We start from the raw sequence: 18,521 nt of genomic DNA, 5'->3' as shown, positions 1-18,521 counted from the left end.
GTAACTGGATAATTTTTATTATATAAAATTGCCAAACCATTTATGTGACTGGCCAAATGATGTGGGTAAAGGAATTCAAGGTATTGTACATTTCTTTTTTATCACCTTAAAATATTACATTTTAAATGAAAACTGCAAAGCATTTGAGTCAGGCTTCAAGTACTTCAAGAATATAGAGGCTTGTACTATAGCTTTGAATTAATGCTCAAATTTGACAGATGAGACACTAATAAGTTCAGAAGAAAATTATGAATTCAATAAAATTCAATAGCTGAACTACCAGTTTATGCTAAATGTTTACAGCCTGTTGACTGCCAAAGCACAAAAAGCACAAGTTAACTCAAGTGTATTCAAAATACAAATGGATGAAACTTTTGCTTCTGAAAAGAGATTTATATTTTTTCAAATTCTATTCACAGGCTATTTAAGGTGAAGGAAGGAAATACGGATGTAATCTTTTTTCATATATGGAGATTTATAAATTGTATGCATAAGAAAAGGGAGAATGACAAAGTGAAGTACAAGGTGATACACACCTCTTCCATCCCCAAATCAATTTGCACTTGAACTACAATGTGTTTTCAGTATGAAAGAGAAATTTCTAGAGTTCAGAAAACTTTAAAATGTGAAGTTTTATCATGCAAAACAAATGAATGTACATAAATATGGCTCGTTTTATTTTACTTTAATTTTCATATACTTTATTGGTGAAACCAGTAGGCTGCAGCAGAACAGTCACAGTTGTGGATGTGAGGAACGAAAAACGGGCAGAATAGGGAATGGTCATGCAGTCAGATACTGCTACAACCCATTGGCTGTACAAGATGCCATGTACAACCTGAACAGGTGGCCTACATCCTGACTCTAGGTTTATAAAGGAAGAATCTGTCCCCTCAAACCTCATATTGTTTTAATGTATTTTCTCCATGCCTGCCTGTTATATTCTTAAAGCATTTTGTATTTTACTGTATTTTGTATTTTTAAAAAGAAATATTTTATGAAGAGTGCTTTACAGAAAAAAAGTACTCAATATTTTCAGAGGTACATAGGGTGAAATCTTGGCTACTGATGTCATTAGGAGTTTGGGCCCAAAGGGACTGTTATGATCATGTAATCTTTCATCCTGCGCAAGACTGCCCAAATGTCTCCTGGATCAAGTCCATATGCTTCTGCTTGAGCTATAGCATATATTTTAGATTTAGATAGACATCCAATGTTGATTCAAGGACTTGGAGAATCCACGACATCCTTAGGTAAATTATCAAAATATATTATTCAAAGTATGAAGCAAATGACTTACTGGAGGTCCAGGTGATCCAGGCTTTCCAGGAGAACCTTCATTACCCTATGACAGTATAAAATTCATATATTTCACTTATCGAAACTAATGTAATACCTAGCACAAAGATAATAAACAAGAAATATAATCTATATGACCCTCCTTCTCTTTTTTGGATAAGTACAGCTATATAAGAGATTAATTTGGCCTCCCCCTCTCTAGTTTCATCTTAATCTCCTAAGTAAAATAACAAATAAACAAACAAACAAGCGAGCGAGCTGATATGGGGATAATACCCTTATATTAGATCTAGAGTCTTAGCCCCATGACATTGATTATTTGCAAGAGGTTTCCTTATGGAAATTTTAACATAGTAGTTTTACTTGTAAGCTAGAGTGATTTGAGTAACTGAATACAATATATGCTTCATATTATTGGGAGAAAAGACAGCGAGAAAGATGTTCAAATTAATAGCAATAAACAAAATTTAGAAAATAAAAGTTCAGAATAATTTTCATGAATCATAAACCACTTTGTTGAACATAATCTTCAGTATGGATTAAGTTATAAAGAAACCACCATTACTTAAACAAAAACAAACCAAAACAAAAACCCAGAACAAAACAAGAACAAACCTATCATTGAAATAGGACAGAAAGAATGAATTCATCACTTTTTGTAGTGAATTGTGATGATGGTCTAACTGTGGGTAGGTTATATCTGTTGCCTGTTGGGCTGACATGGACTGAAATGTAATACATGTGAGCAGGCTTCCCAAAACAATTTACATACTAGTGGACACTCTGAAGAAGCATGGGGTGCAACGTTTTTATGTTATGATATGAAGCACTGTCCCATGAAAGTGAGTTCTTCCGGTAATGTCACTATTACGCGTCAATAAAAACACAGAATCACGGAAATGCAGGGCTGGAAGAGACCGTGAGAAGTTATCTAGACCATCTATCCCACACTGAGGTCTATCCCGTGCTGACACAGGATCTAGTACACCTAGATGATCTGTGACCCATAAACCCTCAGTGCCAACTGGCAAATGTGTTACAAGAATATTCTGATTCTGGTATGTACATTCTGGTTCACCAAATATAGTTGCGTGAGGCCTTCAATGAAAGCCAGTGTCATACTGTTTGGTAATATAGTTGTGAACGTATAACTCCTCCTGTTAGGTGAGGAGTTATATATGTAAATTGAAAATATGTTCTTAGATTCTGTATCACAGCAGAGGTGCAGGAAAAAAAGTGTTCCTGACAGACAAAAGATGTTTATTCTCCTCTCTCCTTGTTGGCCAGTAAATTAAGCATTGTAAGCAGACACAGTGGTGGAACATTACATACAAAGTCAACAGAGAGATATAAAGACAACACAGAAGAGCACACAACAGGGGAATATCTTGAGATACACTTCAAAGGTCTGCTGGACTATATTATGGGAACAGAGAAGACAGCCTGTCATCTTGCATTTAGGAAGTAAATGGGCAGTAAATTTACATTCATGAAAATGGTATCTCAACCAGTCTTGGTTGAAATGCTTCAGAAAACATTGGGGGGGAGATAAATGTCTTCAGATAGAAGTTTAGTCTCTAAAAAGTGTGTTATGATTTTGGTTTTTATGTAACCTTTTGCTTCCATTATCCTTACTCACTATATCTTGAATCTTTGATAATAAACATATTGTTTTCCCTATAAATATACCTCAGTGCTGTGGTATTAAGCAAGGTGAGACTCCTGAGTTGAATTATACAAGTTGGTATTCCTGCAAGTGTTCCATGAACAAAGGGCTGGACACTATAGGGGAATGCATCAAAGGAGCTTGGGGACTGGGACACACCTATTGTTAATTTGCCAGACAAAGTAAGGGTTGGCATTGTCCAGAGGAGATTGGATGACGAAAAGGCTGGTGATACCAGGGAGCCGACACCCAGTTAAGTACAAGCACGTCTTTTTCTTGCTGGAGGTGAGTGTGTAACAAGGTGACTCACAAGGATACCCTAGATACCTAGAACTATCACACCATCCCTGAGAGGTGTTTGTCTAACTTCTTCCTCTTCTCCTTCCCCTAATTCCATCATCTGGCATCAGGATGTCACGGAAACAGGATTTACATCTGTCTCAGGCTGCACTAAGGTCCACCTGCTTACCATTTTCTTTGATGCAATCCACCCACCACTTCCTTGGCTTTCCTTGGTGTCTCTTTCCTACCATCTTCTCATGCCATGTTTTCTTCACCAGGTCCTCTTCATTCATCCTCTGTATGTGTCCAAACCAGTGAAGTCATGCTTCCTGGATTTTGTCAGCTACATCATAGACTTGACTTCCATTCTAATGCTTTCATTTTGAAATCTGTCTTTTCAAACTCTATATACACCTCTGCCCCGATATAATGCGGTCGTGGGGAGCCAAAAATCCCTACCGCATTATATGTGAAACACCATTATATCAGGGTAGCGGTGGCAGGGCTGCAGCAGTGATTTAAAGAGCCCGGGGCTCTTTGCAGCAGCCGGAGCCCTGGACCTTTTAAATCGCTGGCGAGCCCTGCTGCCACAGCCCCGGGGTAGCAGCAGCAGGGCTCTGGCAGTGATTTAAAGAGGTCCGGCTCCGGCCGCTGTGGGGAGTCTGGGCCCTTTAAAGCGCTGCCTGAGCCCCACTGCTGCAGCCCTGGGGTAGCAGCGGCAGGGCTCCAGTGGTGATTTAAAGGACCCTGGGCTCCACACAGCAGCCAGAGACCTGGACCCTTTAAAGTGCTGCCGAAGCCCCACTGCTATTGTGCTATATGTGAACCCGTGTTATATCGGGTTGCGTTATAGTGAGGTAAAGGTGTACCTTGAAGGTATCTCATCTCAAAAACCTGTAGTATTGAAGCTACCATTTCTTTAGTGACCACGCTTCTGTGCCATACAACATTGCTGGATGCACCGGTGTTCTGTAAATGGTATATGCTTGTCACACAAAACCTGCTATGTTATTCCTTACTCTTCCAGCATTCTCTAGTTTGAATTGTATCTGATATACTATCTCACTGTCTTCTGTAACCCAGCAACTAAGGTTCTTAAACTGTTCAGTCTGGTGTAGCTGTATTCCATTAATCTCTATATCCAGTTTCCCGTGGCACCTCTACTGACCTACATGACCTCAATCTTACTCATGTTGATTTTCATCCCAGGCATGCTTAGCTGGTCAAATCACTGATTTATTATTTCCCCAAGGTCTTCTTTTGAGAACTTCCATATTGCTATTTTGTCTGCATACAGCAACTTGTGACCTTTTTCCCATTAAGATCTTTCTGCTGATGTAGTCCATCAATATGATACACAGTAGCAGACTGAGGGTCAACCGTGATGCAGTCTGATTATTGCTTCAAAGGGGCTTGTTGCTCAAACATGCTTGAATCACTGTTTTGGATGATCTATATAGTGCATTTACCATAGTTATTAAATCTTTGGACACTCAGGTGTCTGTCTAACCTGTTCTGAAGACCTGGAATGATGTGGATACCAAAACCTTCCTTGGTAACTGATTCCAGTGTTTAACTGTCCTTATAGTTAGAAACTTTTTCCTAATATATAATAATCTAAATCTCCCTTGCTGCAAACCAAGCCAATTAACTGTTCTACCCTCTGTGGACACAGTAGATTACTGTCTTCTTTATAACAACCTTTCACATATTTGAAGACTTATGTCCCCCCCATCAGACTTCTCTTCTGTAGACTAAACATGACCAATTATTTTAACCTTTCCTCATGGTCAGGTTTTCTTATCATCTTAACCTATCATCATTTTTTGTTGCTCTCTTCTGGACTGTATCCAATTTAGCCACATCTTTCTTAGATTATGTGTTCCAAATGGGACACTATTTCAGCTGATCTCTAACCAGTTCCAAGTAGAATGAAACAATTACCTCCCATGTCTTAGGTATGACACTGCTGTGAATATATCCCAGAATGACATCTGCCTTTTTTACAACACTGTGACATTGTTGGTTCGTATTCAGTTTGTGATCTTGTATAACCCTCAGATTCTGTCCTGCAATAGCAAGTTATTTTGTATTTGTGCATTTGATATTTCTTTCCCAAGTGCAGAAGTTTGCACTTGTTTTTACTGAATTTTGTCTTATTGATTTCAGACTTTCTCTCTAATTTATCAAGATCATTTTGAATTATGATCCTGTCCTCCAAAGAGCTTGGAACCTCGCCAGCTAGACTCAACCAGAAATCCAAGAACAGAAAATGTGTGTTCTGCGTCTGAGTTAGTTATTATTGGAACTTTGCTTTACTAGACTTTTTATGAGTAGATCTATGTACTGAGTTAACAAGGAAGTTTCTTCTATTTAATTTTGTTTTAAGTGACTAGGAGGAGGAAGGTGAGTACCTATCTTTGCTGCTGTTATCGTTTTGTTAGAGGAAATTTTCAAATCCATCATTCAGAATAAATATAAACACTGAGCTCTGAAACAATATGGACCTACACTTAAAAAAAAGCCACATGCCAGGCTCAGGTAGGAGTTAGACATGTGGCTCAAGAAGGGTTCCATTGTGCTCTTATCAGGGGTGGAAGACTGATTGGACTGGAGCAGTGTGTGCATGTGTAACAGAGGGAAGCAGCAAGAAACATTAGAAACAGACATGAAAAGGGGAGCATAAAACTAAGGAGACTGGAGAGCTGGCTGAAAGAGGCTGTGTATATCTTCATAGACAAACAGGATTGCATCATAGAAATACCTGGCTCCAACATCAATTTCTCCTCTTAACAGAAACAACCTTGTAGGACCACAAATTTTGGCTAACCACTTGGGTCAAATATAGGTAGCAATATTGTCTGTTCAATTCCTGTGCCATACAGCCTTTTGACTCCCTGGGTAGTCATGCTCTGTTTCTGGCATGTCAAGAAAATCATAAGTGAGGAAAGGAACTAGGGAATTCTTCATAGACCTTCACTGGAACTGAAATAAAGAATAATGTTCAATACCTTTTCACCTTTTGCCCCAGCTGGACCGGGATGTCCAGGTCTTCCTACTGTTCCCTGAAACACATAGGATTGGTTCATATTAGTGAACAACAAGGCATTCTGCATTGCAATTAAGTTATTAAAACTCATACTTTTTGAAGGTCATTTCAACTTAATTAAGTCTCTCTTCTAGGCTTATATTTCTTCTGGCTGATACAACAGCTGCATACAACTGATAAGCCCTATGAAGGGTAAAACTCGTGTTTGTGGTTGCATTTTCACCTTGGCAGACTAAATGTAGTGACCTTAATTGGCACCTTTTGATACTGCTAAGAATTTCGCCTTACTGCTTAAATGGCAATTTACATAATTACCCATTACGCTTTGCTAAATGTGTTATAGTTTTTGAAAGAAAACTTAACTTAAGTACTGCAAGCAGTCAGGAAATTAAAAATAAGCACAATAAACAATGTGATCTGCATCTTTTAAATAGAAAGTAAAATGTAATAGTATTTCCTAAGGGTATGGAAAAGGTATAACATTTTCTATCATTGCTTTACAAATGTGGCTTGCTGGCTTTCTATATTAGTGGCCAATTTAAAGGCACACTTTATAATTACTAACTTTCAGGATTCAGTGTTTTCAGAGTGTAAATAATATTATTATTAGAATTTATCACTAACATTATACCAATAATCTGGGTTCAGATGCATAATTATCTAAAAGTTATTATATCATTCAAATCAATTTTATGTATAGATTTCCCGATGATAATCACCAAGAAACATATTATAAATTATATACACAATAATGGTTCTGACAATGGCAACATTTTCAGGAATTTAAACTCACAACATAAACTTGTTTCTACAAAACTACTTGGGCCAACTTCTGTTACTCTTACAATGACATTCATTCAACTCCCCAGAAGTCAACTGAAGGCAGTCTCTGGCTCTTTATTAGCACCAGAGAAAAGAACAGGCTAGAAATATAAAGAACCAAAATGAAGCTATTATTTAAGTGAAAGTTAAATCTCTGGAGTCACAAACTCATATTAAATTATCTCATCTTTCTGTAAACTAAAGCATTACTCCCAAAATAACATCTTTAATTTTCAATTAGTATTGGATTATTGGATTTATTAGCATCTTTAACATTTGGCTCAACCTAGTCTCCTTTTCATTACATCTTGATATTGATTACAACAGGTTCATTAGACAGTTATTGTAACCTCCAAAGGAATAGATTAGATCATAGATTATATCAAACACTTACAGAAGGTCCACTAGGTCCTGTTAGACCACGGAGTCCTGGAATACCTTGAAGACCCTGAGGAATTAAAAACATTTATGAATATTTTTCTCCATAACACAGGTTTAATCTTGAAATCCATTATATTCATCATACCCATCACTGTTACAGTTTATATACAAATTATTTTTTAGCTAAACAAACATATACTGTTCTGAAGTAGCATATAATAGATAACCTCTTGTTTGAGTGATAAATTACACTCTTCCCCTTCACTACTGTTGGTAACTTCTGTCCTTTATATCTTTTCCTCTTTAGCTCTGTAGATAAGAGCATGATGCCTGAGCAAAGTACAGAAATAATTTTTTCTTCTCCTATCATTATAAACATTCTTCCTGTTCAGAAAGGCATCTGTTCACACTTTTCAGTGTTACATGATATTATCTAAGCAGCATATTGCTTTGTGCCTAATATCCCAATTATTCTGGTTTTATGTAAATAAAAAAGTATGGATTTTTTGTCATAGTACTTAAAGAACTACTGCACATTTTTCCTCCAGCTACTGCTTGTAATTCTATTTTATGGCCTGAAAATTCACTAGCATTTGGCATGCGTGTAGAATATATTTAATAGTTTTAATAAGGTTTCATCTCAAAGGTGAATAGCTAAATCTCTTTGTTTGAATTTATAATCCATGCCTCATATCAATACTAAAAAGACCTGGAATGACTGTATCAGTTAATATTCAGAGTACTAGTGCAACATCTGGTGATGAGCATGTGATGGAAGAGAAAGACACTTAACCACTATGCAGATGTAATATATCTGAACAAAGATACGTAGCCCATTATCAGGATCATTTCTACATTGAGATCCTAAAAGTTCTCAACATAGGATTGGAGGTCTCAGTTTCCAAAAGAACAACTGTCAAGGTTCCTTTCCCACTCTGAACTTTAGGGTACAGATGTGGGGGACATGCATGAGAAGCTCTAAGCTCAATTAACAGCTTAGATCTGGTCTGGCTGCCACCACCCCCAAGCACTCCCTTCCCTGGGTAGCCTTGAGAGACTTCATCAGTTTCCTGGTGAACACAGATCCAAACCCCTTGGATCATAAAACAAGGAGAAATTAGCCATCCCTCCTCCTTTCTCCCACCAACTCCTGGTGGATCCAGATCCAACCCCGTTGGGTCTAAAAACAAGGACAAATCAATCAGGTTATTTTTTTAAAAAAAGGCTTTTAATTAAATAAAAGAAAGGTAAAAGAAAACCCTCTGGGAGAGATTAGCATACCAGCTATTCTCACAGACAATAGATTCAAAACACAGAGGATGTTCTCCTGGGCAAAAACTTAATTACACCAATGAAAATACCCAAATATCCAATTTGATTCTTCCTCTAATTGCACAAGACAGGTTACAAAGAAATAAATATAAACCTATTTATTTCTTTCTAAAACTTACTACTCTGATAAGAGGCTGGTTCCTTGATCTTTTTCACTCCAGCTGAAAACTGAAAACTGACTAAACAAAGGAAAGTTTCCTCCTTCCTTTTGAAATATCTTGTTGCCCCACTGGTTCCTCTGGTCAGGTGTCAGTTAGGCTAGGTGAACTTCTTAACCCTTTACAGGTAAAAGAGGCATTAACCCTTAACTATCTGTTTATGACAACAGCAAAAAAAGACTTCTCTGTAACTCCCCAAAGTGTTTTTTCTTTTATAAAAATGTACTTGGAGTGAGGGAAAATAGTGGTTTTTGCGCTCACTGTCAGTGGTGCTGCTGCTCTTTGTAGGGCATCCCAGAACTGACTGCGGCTTTCAGTTATCATAAGTTGCTTTCTCAGTGTGCACACAAAACCTCTGTGATGGGATCCCTGGGGTGCAGCCTGGGACTGTGGGACCGCTGTGCTCCCTTAACTCTCCAGCCTGTGCGGTCTCTCACAATGCCTTGCTAGTGACCAGCAGCAAACTCCTCTGGGTGCTGTTATCACTCAGCTCAACTGCATGTGGAACCCCCCAGCCAGCTAGATTGCATGAATGCTCTCAGAGCCACTCATGAATCACACAGGGAAAGGCACCAGCCAGATCCCTCCAGCTCCTAGCCTTGTACCTCAAGAATATACTGTCTCCCACTGCTCAAGATGGGCAGTGCAAATTTATGAATTGGCTCACCACTTCATTGGTGGAAAGTGGATATACACCAGCCTTTGCAAACCTGAGCAGTTTTGCCACACACTTCATACAAACTCACTGGTAAAGATAAACAGTTAAACACATTTATTGACTACAAAGGATAGATTTTAAGTGATTGTAAGTGATAGGCAAAAAGTCAGAGTTAGTTACCAAAAAAAAAAATAAAACAAGCATGTAGTCTAAATTCTCAAGCCACTGGATACTGCATCCTTAATATACAGGTTTATCCCTTAAACCTGGACCTTAAACCTCCTCTGTTGGAGTCTTCAGTCTTCTTCTGAGTGTCTTGGTTTCTTGCAGCATAGGTGGGGGCAGGAGAAAGACGAAGCATGAGCCTTCTGTGTTCTGTTTTATACCCTAAGTCCCATTTGCTTGGGGAACACACAAGCCCAGGCATGTCTAGTGGGCATTACTGAGTCTCTAAGGAAGGTTTAGCAATTCCCCTGGTATGACCTCAAGCAGGTGAGTCACTGTATTGTAGCTCCCTTGCTGGACAATGGCTGTTGATGGGCTGTTTGACGCTCCACCTGGGTGTTGGTTACTTTCCTTCCTGTTGCCTCTGGGAAGCTAATATCTGGCTGATTCCCCAACTTATAGCATGTCTTAGTGGCAATCATACAATTCTCATAACTTCATATGCATTAATGATATACATATACAAATAGAGAAATGACTTTCAGCAGATCATAATCTTTCCCCTGATACTTCACAGAAAATCTGAAAGCAAAGGAGCCCAGAGAAGGGAAAATTCAGGGGGAATGTAGCGAGGCCCCCCCCCCCACGCTCCTGAAGGGAATAGGCCAGGAAAACTATGGCCCCGGGCGGAGGCCCTGCCGCCTATCCCCGCCCCCCGGAAGTCAAGGGGTGGGACCAGAAGTCTAAGGCCCCCTCCGCCTGTCCCCGCCCCCAGGAAGTCAAGGGGCGGGACAGGAAGTAGAAAAACCCGGCCCCAGCCCTCAGTTAGGAGGAGGCTGCCAGAGAAGGCAGACGCTGAGGCCCGAGCTCCCGCTGGGCCCGGCTTACCCCACGCCCGGTATCCGGAGGGGTACTGGCCTGACCTCCCGTGGGGCCAGCACCCAGAGCAGCCGGCGGAGCCCTCTGACGCTCGGCATGTGGAGGACTGGACCGGACCACCCGAACCCCGGTACCCTGAGGACTGGACCGGACTGCCCGAACCCTGGTACCCTGAGGAGTGGACCGGTCCGCCCAAACCCCTGTACCTGGAGGAGTGGACTGGACCTCACGCTGCTGAGCCTGCTGAGGAACCCATGGTTTGGGACCCCCCGGACGATGCTGGCGAAGGGCAGGTACCCAGTGAGGGGGAGGTTGAAGTGGCCCGGGGGCAGCCGACTCCGTCTGGCTGCAGACTCGCCTGAACCCATGTCAGTGTGTTTCGGTCAGGATCCCCACTGACCATCAGCGGTGTTGACCGCTGCTAGGGCCCCGGGGAGTGGGAGGGCCTGCGTTCCCCCTGCCACCCCTTTAAGGGTGGCAGACTCCCCCATCCCTTTGCCTAAGGAGACCATCTACAGTGGTTGCCTTACCTGCTCAGCCCCTGCTGAAGGGCCTGAGCTCAGACTGTGTGTTGCCTTGTTTGCTCAGCCCCTACTGAAGGGCCTGAGCTCAGACTGTGTGTTGCCCAAGGGCCTGGACTCAATTATATACTGTGGCCTGGTTTGCTCAGTCCAACCGGGAGGCCGGAGCGTGGTGAGCCGGCGTGGCTCCCCTCCCCTCCCTGAAGGAGGGTTGAGCCCCGGTCGCGCTCTACTACAGGGAAGTAGAAGAGTTAAAGAAGAAAAGGGAGAAATCAGGAAAGGATGAAAAGGCCTTTGCAAAACCTAAATTGTCTTAACTGGTAATTCTCAAAGTATAGTGAAACTCGGAGACCAGATATTCCTGGGAAATATGAAAGAAGTGGAGGAAAGATCAGGGAAAAGAGAATTCTGAGTTATGGAATAAGCATAATATGTGAGTAATAGAGGGCCTGATACTGCTCCCACTAACGCAAATGAGAGTTTATCATTGAATTAAATCAGGGAGGCACTGGATCATTCAGCTGAATAAATGGAGTTTTGGTTTGTAGTTCCATGAATTATAAAATAGTATGTAATTCCAAATGTATAATCATTAAGGGCCTGTTCCAAAAGCTCATTTATGTCTATGAGAGTATTTCCACTGGCTTCAATGAACTTTAGAAGACCCTAAAACTATTGTTCCATTTTGTGGCTCTGGTAATCAAACCAAATCATAAAAACCATGAGAACTTCAGATCCATTACTGGACTAACAACTCCATTATGTAGTGTCCTGGATGTAACATTCATTCACCCAGTTACAATGAAGTAACCTAAAGCATCCGCTAAAACACTGGAGCTACCCAACACTGTTGGAGTGCCTAAGAATTTACCAAATAGTGAAGGAGCATTAGAATAGCTTCATTATTAACTGAGTGAGCATTGCACCCTATTGAATCAATAAAAATTTACTTAGAATAAATTTACTCTGGAGTCTCTTTAAAAGCCTATGTGCAAATTATAACCTGGTCTTTTTGTTATTACCTTCTCAATTGCCTCTAAGATCTGTCTCAATTTTTGGCAGTTAGATACTGTCAGAATTGTTTAAAATTGGTTCTCTGTGTGTCAAGTTGCTGCTGCATGCGTTGCACAGAGATGTGCACATAGAGAAAGGCCACACTACTGTTTTACTACAGTCCCATTTATTTTTTAAATAAAATGTTTTAGAGCCTTATTTATTATTGTAATTATTTTAAAGTATGTCTTCTAAATCTCAGGATGTCTTGAATATTTAAGAAACACCAACCTTGCAGATTCTCTGAATAGTATCAATACAAAAAAGAAGAAAAAACATGGTAATTTCTGAAACCGTATATACCGGTATATATTGGTAATCTGCTGAGATCTAGGGCAAGCAGGGGCAAATGCGGAACACTTTCATTCTGATTCTTTACACCACCCTCAAGATAAGATGTTCCATGTTCCATGTGAATTTTCCCTTATCATTTATATTGGTTGCTTAGTTCGTCATTGTTATATGCATTTTTCTGGATTTATTTTGAATTGTGCAGGAAAGAAAGCATATCGACTAAATCAAAGGTAAAAAATCATCATCATTCCATCACAGTTTTGGTGAAAATCTGACACACACTTTACCGCATCACGCTCTTGAAGTGATGGATAGTGTTGAGTACAAATTTCAGTTTGAAAAACACTTTCAATCTATATTTTTATTGAAAATTCACTTTCACTCCATAAATAACATTAGCTATGTACCATGAAACCCCCAGAAAGCATAAGAAATTCATCAATACATTCAAAATTCCAAATATTAGTGACCATAATTTTTCAGATGATTTCTCTCCTATCCAAGCAATAACAATTACAAGAGAGTAGTATATTTAACATGTTTCAGTTTAGGTGCTTTGGTATTTAATAGAGCTCAGCAAATAATCTGTAATGGATGATTGATTTTACCTATTTCATCTGGCAAATTATCTCCAAGGAGCACACGATTCACTCACATTTATTAGCTGATTAATTTTGGTGAATTCTTTTGACGTAAGATTGATCTTGAGCTCTCATTGCAAATATTTGGCATTTAACATCGTATTTCTCTGTACCCTTACTGGCTTACAAAACCCTAGGAATCCAGTATCATGAGAAAATATTCACATTTTCAAATTCAAAATTCAATCTCTCTGAATATTTTCCTACATTCACTTAATATTTGCTGTTGACATGAATAATCCTGCCACTAAATTTGTTCATTATAATACTTTTGGAAAATGAACATTAAAGGGGCAGTAATATAGTCAAAGCAAATTTGTTATAAAATGTGAACAAACATTTTCAGCATATACCCATTTATTGCTCCATCCTGTATTATCTTCTCAATATTAGCATTTAAATATACAATAATTTGTAATTAAATTAAGAGATGTGAACAATAAAACTGCCTTACTTAACTGAGTAACAGTACTTAATTATCTGGAAAATTCAGAATCAAAAACTGTTAATATCAGCCTTCCTAACACTTATATATCTTCTTAATATATTCTAGAGAATTAGATAATATGTGGATTTAATTCTCAATTTGGACCTCTATTCATGTACACATAAGAATAACTGTAATATAATGATTATTGAAATTAAAATAATTTTACCTCATCACCTTTCTCTCCAGAGAGCCCAGGAACTCCACGTTCACCTTTGCTTCCCTATAAAGGCATAACTTTTGAACTATTATGAAAACTTACGTACTGTAGTGTGTTTCATTTTAAACATGGAGCTTATGGGTTAGCAATAAGGGACCATAAAAAAAACAAAGCCAAATTCCACCCTGGCACAGGTCCCACTAAGGTCAATAAACATTACGCCTACTTCTTATGTGCTTGAATTTGGCCCAAAAGACTGAGGCTGAGTGCAAAGTTAGCTTGATAAACTACAACTAGCTCACTGAGGGCATTGATCAGTGTTCATGTTGTGCTCCCCATCAGTAAATAGCCTGGGCTGGGGAAGCTAATGATTCAACCAGTGAACCAAATTCAGTGATGAACCCTGATCACGTGCCATCTGAGGCACGTTGCGCATACACTACACAGAAGGCTATGTTAGACCTCTTTTCAAAGCAGAATGTATACTTTTAAATTATTATTATTGGATTTTGCTCTAAGGGATTTAGGTGTCAAAACCTGTGATCTTTAGTAATTCTTCAGTAATGCACAATTCCTAATGACTTCAATACAAGTTTAGAATATGTCCCTCTGAAATCAATGAGACTATTCACGAGTAACAATATTGTAACTACTCAGGATGGTCCCATGATTGCGGTGCTACCCTAGGAATTGGGAGATTCCTTGTTTCATCACAGACTTCCTGCATAGCCTTGGGTAACTCACTCAGTCCTCTGTGCCTCAGTTCCACATTGGTAAAATGGGAATGAATCACAGCACTTTGCAGCATAGGGATGTTGTGAGAATAATACACCAAAGATTATAAGGTTCTACAGTAGTGAGGGCCTTATAAGTATATAAGATAGACAAACAGGATTTGGCCCTGCATTTTTAAAGAGTAAAAAAAAAGTTATCTAAAGCACTACTTAATAAACTTACCTTTGGCCCCTCCCTACCAGGGATTCCTGGAGGACCTCTTGGCCCAGTATCACCCTGGAGAACAGAGGAAAATAAAATGATGGGAAGTAACTTTAGCAAAAGAAACAGTGGATCGTAAGAATATATAGTCACACCCATAATCTTGCCTTCCTGCCTTTGTGACCATCCCCGTTAGAAAGCCTGCTACTCCCTTTTCTCCTTTAATGCCTATTAATCCAGGAACACCAGCCTGGAAGTTGCTACAAACATTTTGTTGGAACTATATAGAATTGTGGCGACTAAGCTTTCTACAGAGACATTCATAAATCAAGAAGTCAGGAGATGCTGGGAGTTTCATTATTTTAAATCTTCCAGTGGCGTAATTTTAGTGATAACATATTAAATGTGAATGAAACAGAAACTGGTGCATGATCCCTCTGGTTTCTTGGCTTTGGATTTTGAGGAGAGACAGAAGTTGCACTTTTGGAAATATGAGATTCCCCGAAGCAAAGCACTGGGAGAGTCCGTCACTCACCAGGATTGCCTCCTGACACAACAGGTAATGTACACACAAACACTTATTTTTTGGAAAAGGTTTTAAAAAATTTTTTTTTAATTACATCACCTAAAACTACTACAAAGTACTAACTACAACTAAGAACAATTATAATAAACTAACTACTAAAAGAGCTAAGGGGACATCATTGAGGTAAAACAACATGGACAATTGTTAAGGCCACTTCAGCCTAAGGCAGTTGAGAAGGAACTGAGAGCAGTTCGCCGTGATGGCTATATAACACCAGCACTCAGCACATGACTGAGTAACATGCATCTGTGGGCTGAACAGACACTTCTATGAGAAATCTCCGGGTACGTCCAGACTAGCCGCCATATCGGCGGGTAGCGATCAATTTTTCAGGGATCAATATATCGCGTCTCATCTCGATGCGATACATCGATCCCCGAATGCACTCCCGTCGACTCCGGAACTCCACCAGAGCGAGTGACGGTAGCCGAGTCGACACGGGAAGTCGTGGATGTCTATCCTGCACCGTGAGGACCCAAGGTAAATCAATCTAAGATACTTCGACTTCAGCTATGCTATTCACGTAGCTGAAGTTGCGTACCTTAGATCGATACCCCCCCCCCAATGTAGACCAGCCTTCTGATCAAAAGTGCAGGGGATGCAAGAACACCTAGAGTGAAGAAACTAGGGTGTCCATAGGGATCTTACTCAAAGAACAACTAGATTTGTTTTTAGACAAACGAGAGGATTGAGCAGTTTAATGAAAAGCAAGAGGTGGACCCAGGCCTCAAAGGAAGGATCTGGATCAGGATCCAAATTTTTCCAATGGCAGACATGACAGGTCTTTTACTGTCTCTGAAATGTCTTACACCCTTAACTTTGGTGATTTACAGTATATAGTAAAACATAACCTTGGTTTTAGGAAAAGCTGACTTATGAAAACATGCCAATGCCTATTTTGCTTTGAACAACCCACTCATATTAGTGGAAAGACTTCCTCCTGTATCAATATACTACCTTCAATGAAGCACCCATGTCACCCAATAGTGGAAGTGCAATCTGAAATAAAATACATGCATACACTTAAGAAATATTTAATATACTGTATATATCCCGCATCTTTAAATATTTGGTCCATGGTTTCCACATGTATTAATGGTATAAAAAATTTACATAGTTATGCAAATAAGTCATGATTAAGACTGTTTTATCATGATATTTTTAAGGAAAAATAAAGAGTGTTCATGATGAAAAGTGCAAGAGTCAAATATTCAAATATATTTTTAAAATGTTGTCAATGCTTTCTACCCAAGGTAGTTCTTTGTTCCTTATTGTAGTGAACTAGCTAGAACTGTGTTTGTGTTACGAAAACAGTCAACACCTGAAACATCCGCTATCAGAGTGCACTTTTCTGAAACCCAACTTAGCCCTTCAAAATGTTTAAGTCTTTTTTAATGTCTGCAGGAAGAGGGAGAAATATCATCACCCTTGGAAAATTAAAGCCCTTGCAGATAGTTCTTTGATCTGGTCTTCCGTGTAGCAGTACTGTTTTCCTCCTGTCTTCCCTTAGTTTTCCAAGTGCTAGGTTTAATTTTGTATCTCTCAAAGTTGTCCATGAAACAGATTGAGCTGTTGCTGTTACCTCTACCCACTCAGCTCCAAAAATGAATCGTCACATGTCAAAATGTAGGGATATTTTTGTAAATCATGAAAAAAATCACAAGCTAAATTACTCCTGTGATTGTTGGGGAAAAAAACCCAGCCTTGGTTATGATATACAGTTAGATACACTGACAAACCTGATGTGTACTTGTCTTCAATTTAACCAATTTCAAATGTTATCATTTGTAAAGCTTTAAGGGTTCTGTCCACACCAGGAAAGCAAAAGTGTCAAACCTTGGTCTTCAGTACATTAGGAAAATTGCCCTTTGCTGACAACGGATGTCAGCAACCTGTGCAGTGGAACCACCGCTAAACATGATTTAACAGCTAACGTAGAGAAGGACATACTACGTTCAGCATGGCTTCACAAACCTTGAAAAATCTGCCAGGAAAGTTCTTAGAGAAGGACTAGTCTACATGGCAGAGTTTAAACACTCACCGAGAGGGCTGTTCGTTAGAGAAGAGGCTGAACTCACACTTTTGTAAGCAGCAGCGATTTGGCTGAAAGACACCATGAGGTTTTTCCCAGCACTGGAGCTTGACGTTTGGGATTGCCATGTCTTTTTATTTTCTTTTTATATATGTCATGTCTTAAATAAAAACTAAGATGGTATTTAGCATTTAAACAGTTTCCTACACTTAGGCAGTTATCACTGCATCTCACCTGTTATCTGAAACTAAGCCTTCTTAAAAATCTGGTTATATGGTAGCAGGCTTTGGCCTAAACCACTTAGGAAAGGCCAAATCACATTATAATTCTAGGACCACAAGTTAGGTTAACAAATGACTAAAGGGTTTCACTTTGCTGAGCAACAGGTCCCAAGAGCTGCTCTAGGAATTCTGAGAGGTTTATTTATCCTTTTTGATGCCTCTGTCAGCATTTGTTTAAAAATCAAAATTAAGCTTGTAAAGTTTCAGCTTTGGGGAACATGTTAAAGGATCTAAACTCGTTTCAGGTGTCTGTTCATTTTAGCCATTTAATTCTTTTGTTAGTACTCAAGAAAATTAGTTCACATTATGGTCTAATTACTTTCAAAATTTCATTAATAATATAATAGCTTTTTAAATGTGTCAGAGCAATGCAATTTTTCCCATGGTCTTCTAATTTAAGAAGAACCAAAGTACAGTCTTTGAAAATTTATACAGAACTGCTCCTGGGGCTTAGACATGGTAAGCCAAGTTGCAGCCTGGAACAAACTATTAAAGCTAAAGCATAACCTCCTGAAAATAGACATTTATCATGAAAGTGCTCATATAACCATAATATTAATGATATTGTAATGAGCTAAATAAAAAAAATCACTAGGCAGTCAATTGAATACAACAGGGATCGGCAACCTTTGGCATGCGGCCCACCAGGGGCCTGGCGGGCCGAGCCCAGGGCCAGTGCAACCCATGAGGCGACCTAGGCGGTCGCCTAGGGTGCTAACATTTGGGAGGCAGTGACCTCGGCGGCCAGATCTTCGGCCGCCCCGGTCGTCGTTGGTCTTTCGGGGACGGGACCTTCCGCCACCTCTGTCGGGGGCGGGACCTTCCGCCACTTAGGCCGG

At 39.6% G+C, this 18,521-nt stretch overlaps 1 protein-coding gene across 1 annotated transcript in view; it reads right to left on the bottom strand.

Moving 5' to 3' along the window:
* COL19A1 (collagen type XIX alpha 1 chain) overlaps positions 1-18,521 on the bottom strand; it is a 335,594-nt gene that overhangs the window by 45,834 nt on the left and 271,239 nt on the right. Inside the window, exons 30-35 of the mRNA XM_075063425.1 lie at positions 16,327-16,368; positions 14,805-14,858; positions 13,857-13,910; positions 7,513-7,566; positions 6,259-6,312; positions 1,301-1,345 (exon numbers count right to left, since the gene is read on the bottom strand). Coding sequence (XP_074919526.1) covers positions 1,301-1,345; positions 6,259-6,312; positions 7,513-7,566; positions 13,857-13,910; positions 14,805-14,858; positions 16,327-16,368 — 303 coding nt within the window. The remainder of the gene's footprint in view (positions 1-1,300; positions 1,346-6,258; positions 6,313-7,512; positions 7,567-13,856; positions 13,911-14,804; positions 14,859-16,326; positions 16,369-18,521) is intronic.

The sequence above is a fragment of the Chelonoidis abingdonii genome, chromosome 3 (assembly GCF_003597395.2).
Source record: "Chelonoidis abingdonii isolate Lonesome George chromosome 3, CheloAbing_2.0, whole genome shotgun sequence".
NCBI lineage: Eukaryota > Metazoa > Chordata > Testudines > Testudinidae > Chelonoidis > Chelonoidis abingdonii.
Note: the sequence above shows the minus strand (reverse complement) of the source record. Positions and strands in the feature narration are given on the sequence as shown.